Genomic DNA, 19,367 nt, shown 5'->3' on the forward strand with positions numbered 1-19,367 from the left:
CCTGAGTTCCTCACTGGAGCTGCTTCTTAGTCCTGAAGCAGGTTATAGGTTATACAATAGAGGGGTTTGACTAGATTTCAGTGCTGGTTAGCTTTGCTAACTTCTGTTGCACACAGGGATTCCAGTAGTGAACTAAGTACGCAGTTTCTGCTTTCTGTATTGCAATGTTAAATGAACAATTTTAAAAGCTCCCATATATGAGTTATATCTTTCAGGGGGAGGGGAGAGGAAAGAGAGTTTTGCAGTTTCAGTAATGCAGTGGAGCTTTTAGCAAGGAAGATTCAAATTAATAATGCTTCTTACATTTTGTCTCTTTGCTAGAAACGTGCGAGATGAGAGCAGCAAGGGGAGCTAGCAGACAGATGGTAACTGTGTGAGATAGAAGCCTCCTTGCCGTTTAGTCCTTGAGCAGACGACAGAGAGGGGACAGAAAGAAACCCTTCACGCCCCTGTCTGAGCACGGTCAGAGCCGTACTGAGCGCTACAAATCACCGTAGCCTGGGAGCGTGAGCTTTTTTTTTTTCTTCCCTTTAAAAAGTTTTCAGGAAGTTTGGGGGAGGGGCAATGCCGCTTCTTTTTTGTTATAATGGGCCCCTTTGTGGAGATGGAAGAGGAGAAGAGATCTGTGTGCCTGTGGTGCGCAGGCTTCCCAGTGATTCCCAGGGTAACTTCCCAGGGCTCCTGAAAAGCGCCGGGCCCCTGCGGTGCAGGGATAAGGGGAGCGGGGCAGTCCGGGATGGAGCTGATGGTGCTGCTCAATGCTCTGGTTACTCGCCTGCTCTTTGTGTTGCACTCTCTCATCGGGGTCTGGAGAGTGACCGCAGTGAAGAAAGAACCCAAGTACTGGCTGCTGGCACTGCTCAATCTTCTCCTGTGCCTGGAGACAGGGCTCACCCTCAAGTTTAAGCAAGGCAGAGGCTACAAATGGTGAGCATATCCCGCCGGCTCGGACGGAGCCCCTCTTGTTTCTTTGCATGTACTTTGCTGCAGATGTGAGGCTGCCTTCTGCGGCTGCTGCCCGAGAGCAGTGCTGTCCCGGCTTTGTTGCTGCCAGGCTTTTAGGGGATTGTGTCTTCTCCCGTGCTGCACCTGGGGGTGGGGGTGGAAAACTGGTAAAGCCCTGGCTTCACCATTGCCAAATCCAGAGGGCTTTCAGGAGGGGCAGTTTTGCAGACGACCACTTGGGAGCCACTCTCTGTACAGTTCCGTGTGTGTATCCGTACTAACAGCTGCGAAGTGTGGTAAAAGTAGCTGGAGGCAAGAGCTACGAGCTCCAGAGCTGCCCATCCCGTGGGCTAGGGAAGCAGGGGGCACGCACTCCCTCACAGGTTCGCTGGGCACCTCCGAAGCACCAACGAGTCAGGGACAAGGTGTGTTATGTGCAGAAGAGCGCTGGGGGGGCCGCGCAAGCTATTCCGTGCAGATGCCCGGCATCTCTTACCCCATCCTGCCATGCCCTGCTTCGCTCCTCCTTCCCTGGGACGGCATTCCCTGTCCCTGCTACTTGCAACAGTGCTAACGCCACGCTAGTGCCTGAACCAAAACTCGGTGACAAATAAAAGCTTAGCAGCAACCACTCTTGCAATACAGCAAGAGTGGCTTAAATATTTGGATTTGAGAGGCTGTTCCAGAGAGGAACTTTCATGCATGGAAGGCTGCCTGAGAAATAAACAAAAAAGTCAGTCATAGCAGAGTTTGCCCAAGCACATGGGTTTTTACATGCATCTAAAGAATTACTACAGTCATCTACAGCTCATCAGTGCTCAGTCGGCCAAAACAAATGCTCTGTAAAAAGGAAGTAGTCATGTAACTAATTGTCAAGATTTCACTAGGACCTTTTATTTTTAAAAACTCAAACTGCTGGCAGGCCCTGAGACAAATCCAGGACAAAAGCGCCCAAAAGTATTAAATGGTTTTAAATTCCTGTCCATTGCAACCTGTGAAACTCATTATAACAGAAGCAGTGTTGCGTGACAATTCACACAAGTGTTCCATGCTCTAAATTTGAACGTAATAAAAGCAGCGATAAAGTCTGGGACACAGGAAAATTTAAAAGCAGCAGAGCTCCAAATGCACAGTTATGAGACAGACGCAGAGTGAGCAGACCTGATTCATTGGGGAGAGGAGGCAGCAGCAGCGACTTCATGAAGGAACACTTGCTACGGCAGCTTTTGGAAAATCCAAAGAAAAATAGATACAGAAAGCAGATCCATTTTAGATGAATATATGTGCTAGAAGACTGGGCTAAGTTTAGCTAGAAGGAAATTTTGAAAATGGATATGGTCTAGCACTATAAGCAGCACAGTGAAGTACGTACGTTTATAGGTAAAAACTGTAGACAAACGGCCAGCACCTATTTATATAAGGATAACTTTCTGCTCTGATGGAAAACACATTTAGAGCAGGCAGTATCATCTGCGTTTATAGAACCAACTCCATAGACAATCACTGATCCAGGCAATGGGCAGTCTGTGCCATGGGACCCTCCTGCCTCCAAGAGCCTCATATTCTCTCCATTCCTTATTGACAGAAGACTTACTTATTACACCAGCACAAAAAATTGTCACATGTGGAGAAAAAGTATTATTGTGGGCCTGGCCATGTAATATTTCCTCTAGATTGCTCCTTCTGAAGGAAAGGCAGAGTTAAAGCCCCTGAAGTCTCCTGGCCTGATCTGGTATCATTAGCTCAGTATTGCTAACCTGCCAGCTGGATGGAGTTTTCATGTGCTCAAGTCCTGCAGGAAACACTGTAAAATATGTTAGTTCTCCCATTCAAATGAGAGGTGTGTTTTCTCCCAAAATAACCAGGCTAAAACCCCACAGAATCACTAACTTTTTTTTTTTTTTAGAGAGCAAACAACAAAAAACCTCACCACCAAAACAAACAACAACACACCCTCACCCCTGAAAAAAACCCCAAACAAAACAAAAAACCCACCCCCCCCCAAAAAAAAACCCAAACAAACAAACAAAACAAAAAACCAAACCACGACTATCTTATTTAGGGGGGATTGATTGAAACATTTCATAGCAGCTCAGCAACTCAGTCATTTTCCTTAGCAGCAGGTTTTTTTCTTTTCCTCAATACTTAATCTCCACTGGAAAGGTCATGATTACAAAAATAAAGGTACATTCAGGATAGGAACAAACCATAAATGCAACAACATTTGACCAAAACGTTGCTGCAGTTATATACTTATAAGCAATTTAAATTCACTGCAGAATGTGCCAATGACAGGACAGGAGTCGTCAAGCAAGTATGCCAAGTTTGACCCCATTGCCCTGTCTTGGGCCAGTACGTATGTGTGATGCAAAGGCTGCTGTGCATCTCAGTGGCATTGCAGTGATGCTCACGCCATGTGGCATCAGACCTCATTCCTACTCCAAAAGGATAGAAATTGCCAAAAAAACCTACCCCAAACAAAACTGTCACATGCTTAATAAGAAAACATCAGCAACCCTCACAAGAATCAGTGCTTGCAGAAGGAGTACTGAAACCTCTCTAGTACTTCTGAATAAACTCAGCTCAAGAAGCTGAAGATAATAACGCTTCACCATCATAAATTATATAGAAGACTGACAGGGAGAGAAGAACTAGAGACAGAAATCCTAAAGAATTATACAATTGCAAGCACAAATGGGCAAACAAGGCCAAGACCCATTTTCATAAACCATTTTAGCCTGCACTGAAAGACCTCCTACTGAAGAAATGCTTGGTTTAGGCAAACTGGTGCTATTTCTACCCTTCCTGTATCAATGCACAGGATTCTGATCAACAGCCTTTATCCCAGCATCATTCAGTGAAATGACTCAATGTATTAATTCACCCTTCATGAAATCAGAAAGAGCATGTTAGCTAGAGACTTTTTTTTTTTTTTCCCCCAAGTACAGAGAATGCTGTGATGGAAATACAAACAGCAAAGTGCCTTTGGTTAGTTCTTAAAAAGAGATTTTAAATAGACTTCCATATATGATCTTAGATATACAAATAAACCTATGATTTATAATACTAACAGCATAAGGAATTCAGCAAAAATAGCAACTCTTACTTGCAGTTACCCTATTTCTTAATATCCCATATGGTAGGATGCACAAGATACTCTTCAATGCAGATAATGATAGACTATATAGTATTTACGCTGTGATATAATACCAAGCCATCTTTTCTTTTCCTTCACAGGTTTTCACCAGCAATATTTTTATATCTGATTTGCACAGTACCATCACTATGGCTACTAGAAATTCATCATGGGACTCAGGTATTTATTGTGAGACAAGATGGACTAGTTTGAAATTGATGCATTATTTGATGGGTTGGGTTTGGGCATACACACAGAAATCTGCCAGGTCTCGTTCCAATTTTCTATTTTATACTGGTGGGTCTCCCAGTCCAGCTACAGCTATACTATGACTACTGTGCTTTTCCTAAATATCAAATAACGAGCCCCATTCCTAGCTAAAAGTGAGACAATTTATTTGTATTTGGCTGGGAAACTGAGGACTAGAAGTTTGAAAAACAGCCTTTCACCCCCAGGTTACCAGCTTGAATCTTGCTCAGGATGGTGAAAGAATTTAATTGCTTTAGAGGCCTTTGTAAAATAAAGTATGAGTTTCACAGCACTTACAGGCAGATATCACAACTCCAAGCAAGCCAAAATTGAAACAGGTAGCAGTGAAAGGGGTCTTAAAGACAAATTACCTTGTGTTTGCTGCAACCTAGGAGAACACTCACAGATTGCTACCACAGATAGCTGACCTGGTAATTTGTCTGTCAGTGTTTATATCCTTTCTTTGTTCATGCTGTATAGTAATCTGGGAGGGGGGTGTCTGGATTGCAATTCAGGACTAAAACACACAGTAAAATTTTTAAAGGCAGTTGTTCTTTCGGCAGATGGGGTCAGTTAGGGCCAGAACAGAGCCACTTAGCCCAGCAGCCCACGCCGAGTGAACCACCTCCCCGTGCAGGCTGCTTTCAAGTCCCCATAGCACTTCCACATAGTGAAAAGGGGATTTGTCTGTCCCAGCGTTTGCACATATGCAGCACCTTACATCCACAGCAGAAAAGGGCCTGATAGGAGCAAGAGCAAAAAGCAACAGAAGAAAATACATAAATTAGACTAAGAAGACATAGTGCCTCATTTTCTCCTTTGAAACATTGTTAGAGCCCACAGAAGCATAATCAAATATTCAAAATTGTGTTTACACTGAAAATGCCTGAGGCTTTTTCTAAATACAGCAGCAGGAATTTATTGTCTTCTTGTTTTGCCAAATCTCCTTAAACAGTCACAGACAGGTAATGTGGATATTGAGAACATTTGTCATAGTTAAATCTGGTCCAAGAAACAGGCTAATTCTGTAGTCAAAGGCAGCAGTTTATTTCCCAAAATGATGTTAGAACATGGCATACTTTGTTCTTATTGATATACTGCTACTGTGAATTAAAGAGAGAGTATATCAAGTTAACAGCTTAGTTTATACCTGGAGAGATAGGATAGAGAGTTCTGGAAACACACAGTCTAATAGATTCAAAAACAATACCTCCAGAAGGGGAGCAGCCCTCTTAACAATTAATCTCAAATGCAGCACCCAAACTAGTACTACTTCTCATACTAAAGTATTGCGGGGATTTTCCTTATTAAAATACTAACAGAATGGGTAACTATGCAGTTGCTCAATCCACACATTTAATGTATCTACCATGAAAACAGTTTGTGGTCTTTAAGGCAGTAGAACTTTGATCTGATGGTGAATCTCTAACAGGAAACATCAACTGCTTGTGTCGGTGCTGTTAGTTAAGGCATGTGCTAATATGCAGTCTCTCGTCCTGAAGACAGAGGCAATTCTGCCTCTCCAAGTACTGCAGAACTGGACATAAGTAATACCATTCATATATCAACAGTGAAACACTGACTGCATAGAAAGTACTGCTTTGCGGTAAAGTATTTGGGGATGAAATACATGTTTGGGAGAGACTATAAAGTAAATTGAACTGTATTGAGTGAAAAAATTGCTGTCTGCAAAATAGAGCGGCAAGAAAATTAAAAACATTTAATCAATTAAAAAAACCAAACATTCTTTCTTCATAATGTATAAGATCTCAGATAAACAAATACCTCTGTTACCTTTTCAAATGCCTGGTGCATCACTGCCACAGAAAGCAATAACTGACCACCTTTTGCAGGGCTTACCTGACTACCAGTGCTGTAGTTGATGTAAGCTTCCCAGTCAGTAATAAGATAGATACTTGGTAAACCCTGTAATTATTTTTAACCACCTTAACTTGAACATTTTAAGGAAATAGTCAATATTACTACCCATTCCCTCAGCCTTATTCTGAGGTGGGATTCTCTTACCAGCTAAAATTCTAGTATATCACTCTTCTAAAAGTAATCTTACATCTCTCACCAGTTCTTCCCTCCCATACCCGTTATCTTCCTCAATTTGGAAAACAGCTTAAGCAATCTTTTCTCCCTGTTTTACGTTTGAGCTTTCCTGCATGAGCAAAATGAAGCAGTCACGGTTGCTTTGAATTTCTGACATCACACGTGTTGCTATGGGGACGGCAACAGCATTTCCAGCAAGAAAGGCTGGAATGGCAGAGAGCAAGCAGGGTACCTGTTGCTTGGCAGAGGGCCGGCTCCAGGGAAGGGCTAGCCTCTTCCACAACATACTCAGGCTGCCAGCCTCCACACATGTTAACAGGATTGGGGGTACTCTGCCCTGGTATTCAAGTGTCAATTTTACCATCTCAATGCTGGACCCACTGCAAAAAGTTTTAGCTAACCTTGTTTTTATTTGGGAATAATGGATTGTGAATAACATGCAACTAGAAATTTGCTGAATTAGTTCTGTGTTTCAGGAGTTCCCCAAGCACTGACAGTGGGCTCTCTGCAGGCCACACACTAGGACACCATGTCATGCAACACAGTTTCTGTTTTGATTAGATGTTCTATAAATCAGAGGAATGTAAGCTTCATCTCAGAAGAAACAAAGGAAGTAAACCATGCTAGAATTTATGCAAAATGTGTACAATTTCTTCCTATTTTATTTTTGCACAGTAAAAAAAAAAAAAGAAGGCATTTTTGTTTAGCTATGCACACAGTCTTGATACCTGGGAGTAACTGGGCTCTAGCAGTAAAGAGGTAAACCACATTTATCAACTGCCTGTGAAACTTAGTATTCACTTTTTCCTTGTCACATTCCCATTAAGTCACTGCACATACATAATTGGTTAAGCAAATATGCCTGGCACCAACAGTCCTATTTACATGCATATACATGATAAAAATAAAGGCTCTTCTCCAAACTTTCAAGTGAATCACCACCACAATCACCACTTAATAAATATTCAGAGAGAAACAAACCAAGACAAGATATGAACATACTTAAATTAAAAATCAGGAGTCTACTTAAATGACTGGCTTTCCAGGTGCAGTTTTCCATTTCCTGCCTGCATGCAGCTGGGAAGAGACATGGACCCGGCCCTGAGGAGTGCCATTCAGTCAGAGTTCATGGAGCCTTGCACTGAAACAGTAACCTCCCATTCAGCTGGGAGTAGTTGCAAAAATTACATATAAGGAACCTACAAAAGACACTGATAAAGTGAATCAATTTTCTTAAAGAAGTATTCTCTGCACCTTTGTGCCACTAGGAAAAAAAAAAAAAAAAAGCCCCCTTGCAAGCCATGTGGAAGCCGTGGCCTGCCTTCCTCCACCTCCCGCCAGCAGGGCCAGTTGCTGACTCCTGCAGCTTTTCTGCCCTGTGTGCAGAGTAAGCGGACCAGCCGCTCTGGAGCCCTGCGAGCTATCTGCTCTGTATTGCTGGCATGGGGAGAGCCACAGCCTCTGCTGAGAGGCACCTATACACCTTGCTACCTCCCATTTCACTCCTGTCCTTCAGCCACCTGAGTTACTTTTTGGGAGTTCTCGCAGTGCTTGGGAAGGGACTTCCACCATCCCTACGCATGCAGCAAATGCAGCAGGCTGCCCTACACAGGTCCTGCCTCAAATTCAGCAAATTATTCTCTGAGCAACAGGGCTTTAAAAAACAAACAAAAAGTTCCCAAACTCTGATGTGAAGTTTAATGCAAGTTCATGGCTCCCTTCCTCTTACCCCTGCCAGACCGGGCAAGGGGCAGAGGAGTGGGCTCAAATGCAGATTTGATGACAAACCAAAGGCTGTAAAGGTGAATTAGTCTTCCTCCTCCAGCACAAGTTAGTAATACTTTTACCCCACCCAGGCTACTTGTTACAAGGTAGATACTCCTTAATATTCTGGGGTGGCTACCCCAGTTATGCGATACTTTTAGGTCATGGTCTCGGTCTCCTCAGCCAACTGTGTCACTCTGCCTGTGGGGGTTACTCAGAAAGGTTACTCAAAAGACTTTGACCCGGGGGCTGGTCTCCATAGGCTTTAGACTTTTTCTACAGTCAACAGATAAAGAGGCTTCTCCAGAGCACCAGGTACATTTCGTTTCTGAAACATCCTCTGAGCAAGCTGTTCTGTCTCTCTTCTTTGGTTGAAGGGCGAACCCAGGGAGATTAGCCCCACAAGGCTGTAGCCGGCAGAGTACCAGCCCCTCTGTCTCATTGTCTCCATGCCCAGAACTTTAGACTTCCCTCCTCCAAATGGAAATATGTTCCCCACATCTGTGTGTCAATCTTTCAACGCTCTCATACCTACTGTCCAAATAAGGCAAGCAGTTTAAGAGCCTTTACCACCAATTATAAAAGCAACAAGCACTGACTTTTTTCCAGATTTTTCAAGCCACAGGAAGTTGCTCCGTTTATCTATGACAAGGTCAGGCAAGAGGCAGCATTTACCCAGATACTGAGCAACATTATCAGAGACCAAGTAAAGTATCAAAGTGGAATCTGAAATCTGCTAGAATGTGACATTTGCTGGAAAATGTTGCCTTTATATTGGCAGGCATTATGCTGAAGACAGCTACTCAGTATGCACTAGAACACATTCCGATTGTTGCAGAAAATCACTCCCCGTGAAATAAAATGGTGGGGGGCCCAGTGGAGAAATGCAAATTATCTGGTGTTCTCTGGCACAAATAGGACAGGATAAAAGTCTTTAATAACAGCATGGTTTGGTTTTCTAATTGTCCCTTTTTTAGTACAATGAAGAGAGATGTTAAAGGATTGTTATGAAGATACATTTTAGAACCATACCCCAGTTGCTCCGAGGCCAGCCTTGAGGGTGAAGGTAGAAGGGCAGTGCGGTGCTGCAGACCTCAGATGGTACACAGTCCCACCACTGGTTTACTGCAGTGGAAGTAACAGTATGTTTTAGCCAACATTTGATTTCCCAGAGCACTGGGTACTTGGAGAAAGTAAAAATACCTGTTTTTCTGCTCTGCAGGGGTAGGCAGCAACACGGGCCCATTTTTCTTAATTATTCCTGAATCTCACCTCTCACATTAGGAATTTCCTTGCAGAATAAGGCACAGCTGGGGGGGGGGGTGGGCAGAGAATACAACCCAAACATCCTACCCCAACTATTCATTTCAGCGTTGAGGGAGGTCATACAGAAGGATGAAACAATGGTGTTTTTAGAGAACTTTTTCTGGACAGTAGAGATGAGAAGCAGATATTTTGAGAAAAAGTTTGAATATAGAGACTGACCATGAATGTAAAACAGCAGACTTACCATGACCAGTTTTTACCCTAATTTACTGTTTTAGTCAGAGAGAGACTGTGTAGGAAACCCAGTAGCCTGTTCAGGAGAGCTGCAGGTGGATTGCGTTCAAAGAGTGTGGTCTTAACACCACAAAGGTGTCACCCGCTCCATCAGCCTTTGAATTTACATCCTCTTCTACAGTACAATCCTACACTTTCTCAGGGACCTACCAACACATCATTCCTCTCCTCATGAGAGGGATTCCTCCCTTCTGAACAAGAGGGGAATTTCATTCAGGGTGAGCATGTACCTTTGTAAACATCGACTAACTTTCACAAGTGAACCCTCTGCAGTTCAGGAAAACAGGACTCTTTCAACCACAGAGCGCATCTGCTCCCTGTGCAGGATGTTTATGCATGTGTGATGTTTTTGTTCACAACAGTACTGTGGTAATGAACCCGGAGCAGTTCAGGTGAATGTCAGCAACCAAGACTTCAATCAATCCAGAGACAGCAGTCATGGAAGTGAGGGAACAGATCACCACATCATTCAGACGGTGGGACACCTGTTCCTAGTAGAGATCTTGTGATATTAGAGCAATTACAGAAGACTGTTGTGTCTATTTGGGCAAGTTCCTCACACAGTGATTAAAACTAAAAAAAGAAAAACAAAGAAAAAAATAGTTTCGGAAAACCATATTGTGAAAGTGGCTTACATGCAGCCTAGTGTGCTGCATACTAACTATTGTTGGTAGGAAAAGTCTCTGTGTGAAAAGGAGACTCTCCTACCATTCTCTTCCAAATCTCAGTAACTGAATTTAGAAAGTGTCTGGGTGATGGTTCTGCAAAGGATAATGCTCAGCTGAAAAATGAGAACAGGAGTAGTACACAGAGAAAGACTTGCTATTCATTACCCAAAGTTTGTGTTAATGTGCCTTTTTCAAATTATACCTGCCACATAGAAATGATTTGCTCTAATACAACGTGAAGGAGAACAAAAGCAGGCTTAAGAATGAATACAGTCTCTGAAGGTACCTATAATGTCAGTCTCCTGAAGTTACAGTATGTTATTGTTGTCTTTTAAACAGGCTAAAGTCTTTGTGAACCAGCTCTCCACAATCTGTGAGACTGTATGGACGCTGGCCCTCCACCAGACTTTTCTACTGCTACTGGTAGTTGGGAGATGGCTTCTCCCCATTGGAGTTGAAATCACCCGGGATCAGTTGTCTCAGCTGCTTCTCATGTTTGTGGGAACAGCAGCAGATATACTTGAATTTGCTAGTGAAACCTTGGACATTGAAGATGTTCGGTAAGGACTATTTGCTGACATGAATAATTTGCATACTGCAAGATATTTGTTTTCTTTGAAGATTTCTTTGTGCTATCTGCAGTGTTCAGACTAGTGGAACTGTATTTCCCACGGATAACAGAAGGCTATGTTCAAGGGCTCTGTTTTCCTACTCTCACCTTTCCCTCTGTAAAAGAACCTAACAGTCCTATGAGCTTTGTTAGGGATTACTCATCTGTTGCCAGCAGAGAAGCTTGTTGCATCCATCACAATAAAAGGGGACAAAGAGCCAAACAACTAGCGTAACTGCCATGCAGTGTCAGTTCTTACAGCTGCAGGAGCCACAACACTGGATACACAGTAAGCCTCTTCCAGGTTAATGAATTGTTTTAGGCTAGCAAGGAAGCAACTAGAGTTTGCTTTAGTGATTCATTATCCAAGTTGCTTCTTTGGTTATCTCATATGTACTTTCTTCATGATAGAATGACAAAGTGTTCAAAGATAAGAAGAAAGCGAATGGCATAGTCTGGTGTGAATTTTCAACATTGTGATCTCTCCAAGAGAAAGTAAGCCCATCTCCCCCTCACAGCACAAAGATTAGCTGTGAACATCCATCATAAAGAAAAAGAATCACAGAAGAGGTTCATCCTCTCTCACAGACATACTTTTTTTTTTTTTTACTATCAAAGAAAAGGTTTTGCAGCAGGAAAAGAGGTCCTTCCCACTTGGCAGAGAAGCTTCAGGTTTGCAAGGAATGTGTAATCACTGCAAGGGTAAAGATATCTCCTCTTTGAGCCACAGAGTCTATTTCCATATGCTTATCATTATAACGTTAGCATCAGATATTTAGTGTAATTACACAGCTGGAACGTGTGGCCTGAACAGCAAAAATTCTATACCAAAAGGTGCCTCTGTTTTCCTTAGTCTTACATCTCAAGAGCATGCATTAATCAATCACTGTTTTGCTCAACCACCCTTTAAATGACCCTCCAAATACTACAGGAAACATTTTGTTATCACATAAGGAAACTGCATCTTCACTGTTATCACTTTTTTCCCCTCCCATAGGAAGAATTATGCTCTCATAAATGCAATTCTTGCTGTATGGACCTGGAGTATGTTACAGTTTCCACTTGATCTTGCAGGTTAGTACTTGCACACAGACAAGAAAAGAGAACAAACACTTTTAAGTTTTTGCTGGCATGTCTTGTGGCTGTGCACACGCTACAGGCTATACCAAGGACTTCTGGTGGAGAGCAATTCATATGACAATGATGGTTTTTGAAGAAAGCCCATTGTGGTTTCTTTTGAGGAAACACTTGTTTCTGGCTAACCTCTGATCTCCCTGATAAAACTCTCTACTTCCAGAAAACACTGGAACTGCAATATTGTATTGGAGCATCTGCTCCAATACAGTTACCTGTTGCCTGTTACTGCCTTGAACTTCACTAGGTGAGCTCTCGAGTTAGATCTGGTCTTGGATTATATTATGGCTCAAATCTGGGTAGGTTACTAGACCCTATGGAGAGATAGGCTATCATTAACTACAGGGACAGCACAGCCAAGAGCACTGAAGCAGTTATCACAGAAGTTACCTATTTATAGGGAACCTAAAGGACCATATAATGTTGGGACTGTGCACCTTTATCTTAAACTAAAAGGCCCAACATTCAGCCAGCTCAGGCTGGTATTTGTCCCTAGGCAGAAAGGGCCTCTCTATGTCCAAGAAGAATAATGAAAGCCGCCTCAATCATCATCTCTTTCAACCATTTTGGCCTCCAGTCACTACAAGTTTGCAACTCAACTATACCAGCCCAAAGATACATTATCCTCACTAGCATCTTATATAAAATTGATGAATAGGTTGACATACTGATTAAAATAATAAATGAATAAAATAATAATGAAAAATTATTCCAGGAATTTTTCATTAGCCTTTTCTTCATGGACAGCACTAGGCTTTGTTTTCAACACTGAACTTATGAAAATATTTCAGCATTTCAGCTCAGCAGCTCACCTGCTGAAAAAACTGATGCCACTGCATTTCAGATTTATCACAGCTAAAATTCCTGTTAGTGATAAAATACATTCTGTTAAAGATGCACAACACTCAGGTTTAAAAAAAACAAAACAAAACAAAAAACCCCAAACCACCCATACACACCACTACCCAAATAAATTAATGCTATGATTGTTCAAGCACTGTTTGAATTTAAGTGAAGTAACCTGTTGTACTGTGCATTTTTTCTCTGGCTATTGCTTTTCTGCTTATTTAGTTACATTTACCATTTAAAAATTAAGTTATTGAACACATATTGCCCTGAAATTTACTATAGGTACAGTTTATTTTAGGTAGTTCTATACAGTTGCACAGATAGTACTTTTTATTCAAGCATCAGTATGTTTACTCACACATCAAACATGACGTAAAATAGAAATTTATAGGCACTTATTATTGGATTATAGCAATGCAGTTAGGACTATTAAACAGCAATGGAACAAAAACATTAAAAAATTAGCTGCTGCTGAAGCTAATTCAGCAAATTTCTACATTCTACAACTCATTTTCCACTCAAGTCTCACCTTTTTTTCCCCCAAACAATAGAATTATTTTGGTAAGCTGAAACATTTGGTGGTTGTTACTGCATCACAAGTAGCTATGTTTTTTAAACTAATGAAATCCCACTGCCTGAGATACAGGTTAGTTAAGCTACATGCATTTTCATAAGAGGCAGCCATATTTACCACACACAAACCCCTCTGATGATCCTTCTCTAGACCCCATGCCAGAAAGAGCATTCTAGACCACCACCACTTTTATAGCCAAGGGGAACACATCCGTGCAAGTTCCAACAGTTGCATGCAATTTCATACCCAGAAGGCTAAGAATGAGCAACTGTGGCTCAAGTCTTGTATGGCAAGCAGCGACCAGTTTCTTCCTATCCATAATGCTCGATATTGCCCTACACTGACATGACTCATTCTTACCATGACACATGAAAAAGGCAATGGCTATCTGGTGAATCTTTTAAAAGAAGCAAGGTCTTAGCCTGGAACAAATCGAAGTGCTACAGCTCAGGCTGTTCCCATTCAGCTTGGTAGGTTTTTTTCTTACAGATACATATTAGCCTAGCATGTTGATTTAACAGAAAAGCATCTGGGGAAGTTGTTACAGAAAGATTAGGTGATCTGCTTCTGCTTCTTGTTTTAAAAGTGTATAAATACTGATAACTTTGTGGGATAGAAAAGGGAAGGCAGGTTTTGGCCCTGTTTGGCAGACCACATAAGTGCCTGCTTAACGTGGGCTTAGAGTGCGGTGCCGAAACAGATCCTAGAAATGGGATATGCTTTATGTTGAATTGTTCACAGTTGAATGCATTTATAATCCAGGGTACCCTGGATTGTAACTGCCCTTTAAGCCAATCCTGGCTCAATTTTAGAGAGTTGTTTTAACATAAGTGTGTTTTATTTCCAGTACAGCATATTGGCTGCAAACCAACTGTGTCGACTAGGCGGATCCCCAGCCTGCTGCTGTGCAGGTACAGTGCGGAACTGTGGAACATTGGGGTCAGCCTTTTCATACAGGACGGTCCCTTCTTCATTGTGCGTTCAATCCTGATGGGCCACTTCAGAATATTCAATCAGATGCTGGTGTTTTTTACAGCTAAGAATATCTTAGTTGTGACTCTACAATTGTATCGTTTGGCAGTGATAACGCTAGACTTTCGTGCTACCATTCTGCAGAAGAGCAGGAAAGGAGAAGTCAACTGTTGCCCATGCGAGCCTTATGAAGCTAGTACTCATGCTACCGCTGACCAAGATACCAAAATGAAAGAGTTTGTTGCTTTTCCTCCAAAAGAGGAATCCCAAGCTCTATCAGATGATCAGTGAGCACAGTTACTGACTTGAAAGAGGTTGCATTTCCCACAGCTTCTTCAGAAGGGCTTAGCCTATTTCTATGATCACAGACACCTTGAGTGAGTGCCTAAGTCATCTCTTCCACCAAGAGATCAATAATTTCTTCTAAATTGTAGGGGAAATTCCTGAAGCAAAGTCATAGAAATGGGACATTTTTGTATCCATTTGTATGCTGGGTTTTGACTAGTTCCCTCTTATATTATCCACAGAGATTTTGTAGCCATAGTTTGTAGTAGCAAGAAAGGTTTGGCACACTAACAAAGTTGGTTATTACCTTTGGTGGCCCTGTGCTAACATATGTACTCGCATGTATTCAAATAGAAGGACAAGCCTATCCATTATGGGAAGTACAGAAGCATTTAGCTCTATGATAGCCTGACTTCAATGGTCGGGCTATAACTAGAGTGTGACAAACAATATGTTCACCATGTACAGGAGCAACTTCAGCAGCAACAACTGTGCAGACATGCAAGTGAAGGGCGAGAACAGATTTCTACTGTTACTGTGACATCGAAACATTGTTCATTCAAGAAATTTAAGAGAATCTTGTTTAAATGTTACCTCATCCTTGGCTGGATTTAGTTAAAAACTATGCAACACCATGAAATGGCACAAACAAAACTGTCTCTTAGGACCTGCATGGTCTGAATAACATAAACCTTACAAATAAAAAAAAAAATTAAATAAAAAGCAGCCCCACACATAATTAGAAGACAACTGCATTTGTCCCAGGCATTTTCTACAGAGGTGCTTGCCTTTCGATTTCTACCAGTTAGAACACACACACACAAAAACCAACCCCAAAATATTTGTAAAGACTTCCCCCCCCCCCCCCCCCCCGGTTTCACTCTGCTTGCAGTTGAGACAAGTTTTTAAAATGTCTCCATTTTATATGATTTTTAAAAGTGGCCTGACTTAGACATACAATCTAACTAGAAGGAAAATGGCACTGCTCAAGTTTGACAAGACAACCTAGACAAAAGGATTCAGGCTTGTGCTTCACATTTTATAAAGCACCACAAGGTCCCATGAAATACCTTGAAAGATTGTCTGGTCTGTTGAGTCTCAAGATCCATTTTTAAGAAATGGCTAATAATTATTCATTTACTACTTCGCCATTTGGAGTGAACAACATAGGGCCTGATAAATTTCTGCCAAGAACACACTTTATACCAGTGTAAGACCATTGACTTTGCTGGGCTTAACTTATAGAAGCTGGAAGTAAGATAAGTGATTTTTTAAAATCTGCCTAAAAATTATATTCTCACAGAAAACGGCAGGGGTTTTTACAAATTTCTGCATCCATTATAAAAGAGTGCAGAAAAGCATATTAAAAAATCTAGCAAATATAAAGTGACCTAATTAAGGTAACTTCCCTTATTAAAAATGCCTTATTAAACCTTATTTTCTAAAGCCTCCACTATCTAAAGACAGAATTCGATCTGGGGAATTAATAAAATTGTTTCTACCACCACTGCAGCAGTCATATGTTTATTTATCTGTAGCCTGATAAGCAATGATATGTTTATTCTTTGCAAGATTAACCTATTTAAAAATTCCAACTCCCAAAATTCTGAAGCTGTGTTTGTATTTGTGAGCTGTTACTGTTCTATGCAGGATCAGGCCCTTCCATTATGAGAGAAGAAAACGCACAGCCTAAAGAAGGAAGGAAGTCTCATATACTTCATAGCCCTTTCTAACATTTGTACTTTAGCAATAGTGTGCAACACCTCCTGCTCTTCTTATTTTGGGCCTTTTTCCAGCAGACATTAAAAAAAGCCAATCATCATTTGCCATGGCATTGAGGTAGACATATGGAAAGTGGAATGCAACTTCATTTGGGATTTTAATTCAAGTCTAGGAGTAAAAGAGCTAGAGGGCTGCTGCTGACCAGCTGTGCTGTCTAAAACCTTTCACACTAGGGTGAATTTAGAATCAGTTGGTAGAACTGCAACACATCTCTTCCTTGTTGATGCAAGCCAGGACTACTCACATTCATTTTGAGTTTACCACTTGCTGATATAGTGATTATCCTGTTAAAAGGATCCTTGCTAATTAATTTGGAGTGTACTGAGCTTGCTAGAACATCATTCTAAATTCATCAGCACAAAAATTGCAGGACGTACTTTTTTAAACTTGCTGTCTATTTAAAGGGTTTAATTCAGCAACAAACTGCCTACAAGGCTCAGCCTGCAGCAAATGCAAGATCCCCCAGGGTCAGCAATACAGAGACTAGTTACAGCAGGAATATTTTAGAGAACTATATTTCCTGGTCTTCAGGCTGTTCCATTTTAAACAGCAGTAAAGCTTCTAATCAGATTTACTGCAAGAAGAACTCACTCCAATGCTAGGTTTTTACTACTAGATCCCATCCCCATTCACTCACAGACAAAATAGGCTAGGTACTCCCTCACACTTATGATAACGGGGAGGAAAAGGGAAGTCCAAATCTATTCTATCGGGGTGACAACAAACAGATTGCTTAAAAACAAAAGAAAACCCAAACAGACAAACAAAGCACTTAAATGGTGGGTAGTCTACCTCCCCACCTGTGTGCAGAGGGGAATCACCTGTGCCAGGTAGCAGCAGCAATGACATGCAGTTCCCTCTACTTCATTGAGAAGCCTGGAAATAGCAATTAAGAAGTTTAGTAGCTTGTATGTTTGGTCACAGCAGCAAACCCCAGTTGCAAGCCCTCTTCACCTCCCTCGTGCAAATTTTTTTGGAGAGGGAGGACTACAGCACTGTTTTTCCAGCAGGCTGTTGGAGTCAGCTGAACCAGCAGCTGGGTGTGGGGAGCCGTTGTGTCACCCTGCAGCCTTCCAGAGCTTTGCACCAGGAAAGTGGTAGAATGCATTTTCTTGAAGACCTGCCAGCATCTGTGGTGTATCTAAAGAACAACTGACGCCATGCTTGCTATTCAGGAAAAGCTGCAATAAGCTTTCAGACGGGGAAAATTCAAGCCTTCAAAATAGAAGGATTTCAGAACATTTATCTTAACCATTATTTACTTGAGTCAGGAGAATTACATTACTAAATCTCTTCCGCAAATAAATATCTAGCCATTTACTGTTATTTATTCTGGTTGTTCCTGCCTTGTCCTTTTAGATTATTCCATATTAAACCTCACTAAAATGTTTTACCACTTGTCTTTTCCTGAGCTAAAAATGTATTCCTCCTTTCCTTTGGACATTGGCTCAAATAAGATCATAGCCCTAAGCCTAAAAAAAAAAACAACCCCCACAAAAAAAACCCCAAAACAACCACCATGTTTTTATTGCATTTCTGTTGGTATTTGTACTGTACTATGTTCTCTGGGACCATGTAGAAATGGAAGAAAATGTGCAATTACTTTTAAAAAATTCCAACTGTATTTTGCGAATAAAAGGCAGTTACCTCAGGCATAGCTGCCAATTTATTATGTGAGAGCTGACTGTTATATGTTCCCATTAATTACATCTTCCACATGCTGCTTTTCCTTTCCATCCTTCGTAAGTTAATTACTTTGGCCAGATTCTGTCTGCAGCCATTGCTTTGAAAACCCACAGCAACTGCAGTAAATTCCACTCTATTCTGGATAGGTTCTTCTTTATTCAGGACCCTTGCTTCCAAATATACAAGTCACAGTGTAATCCCAGAGAGGATGTGTTTAATATCTGCACACAGGATGCATTTTACAGATGCACACAAATACATATATGCATTTAGATACCCATACACACCTGGCAATGCCTAATGCATACAGCTTTTATTTCTGTTATGTGAGCAAGATTGCTGATGAAAACACCCTGCAGATGTCTGTAAAACACTTACAGAAATACCTGAACATTACAAATATCTTAAAGCTTAGGGCTCTAAATACTAAGCATATGATACTCTCTGAACAATATACTGATTTTAAAAAGTTTTGTAAGTTCCCTGGAATATATTCTTTCCCTGGAATATATTCTTTCCATGCAGGTTTCCTCAGTTGAATGAAACCTACCCAACTATTATTTCCCCCTCAAAGATAAAGTTTTTGAAAAGAGCATTAGAACAGAACACTAGCATCTAAAACTGCACAAGGCTGTTGTGCTGGTTCTCTGTCAATAGAGAATAGGCAAGCCTGGAAATCACCAGGTTGAAGAGTCCTTGGCCCTCTGGTCTTTGGGTTCAATTTTCCATCTTTTGCCATGCTGTTGTATAAGGAAGGAAGCCCTTCCTTCCTTATGAGGGGAAGGAAAACAGATTATTCCTCATCTGTAATGGTGAGCTGATAAAAAGGGGTAATGATGGCAGAAGCAGCAGAGATGTTTGCCCAAGACTGATCATTGTACCAGCAGGGAAATACAGTGATACAGACCCCTAATGGAATAGACACTAATACCTGAGAAAACCACACGAGCTGTGTTTTGAAAGCCTTCCCTGGCCCTTCAGAGCCAGCATGGGAAGAGTTCTCGTCAGCCAGCTCCACTCCAATGATCTCCAGCAAGCTGCTAACACAGGAATTCCAGTGGTCCTGAGTCTGTCTTGCAGGTGACCCTAAAAAGCTCT

At 41.5% G+C, this 19,367-nt stretch overlaps 1 protein-coding gene across 1 annotated transcript; it reads left to right on the top strand.

The window, feature by feature from the left end:
* Positions 1-366: 366 nt before the first annotated feature.
* On the top strand, positions 367-18,240 carry TMEM26 (transmembrane protein 26). The gene is made up of 6 exons (XM_072871005.1): positions 367-927; positions 4,183-4,261; positions 10,072-10,185; positions 10,717-10,937; positions 11,985-12,061; positions 14,392-18,240. Exons 1-6 carry the CDS (start codon positions 737-739, stop codon positions 14,805-14,807), a joined length of 1,098 nt encoding a protein of 365 aa, XP_072727106.1. The 5' UTR covers positions 367-736; the 3' UTR covers positions 14,808-18,240.
* Positions 18,241-19,367: the final 1,127 nt, after the last annotated feature.

Source organism: Ciconia boyciana, chromosome 8 (genome assembly GCF_034638445.1).
Source record: "Ciconia boyciana chromosome 8, ASM3463844v1, whole genome shotgun sequence".
NCBI classification, from domain to species: domain Eukaryota; kingdom Metazoa; phylum Chordata; class Aves; order Ciconiiformes; family Ciconiidae; genus Ciconia; species Ciconia boyciana.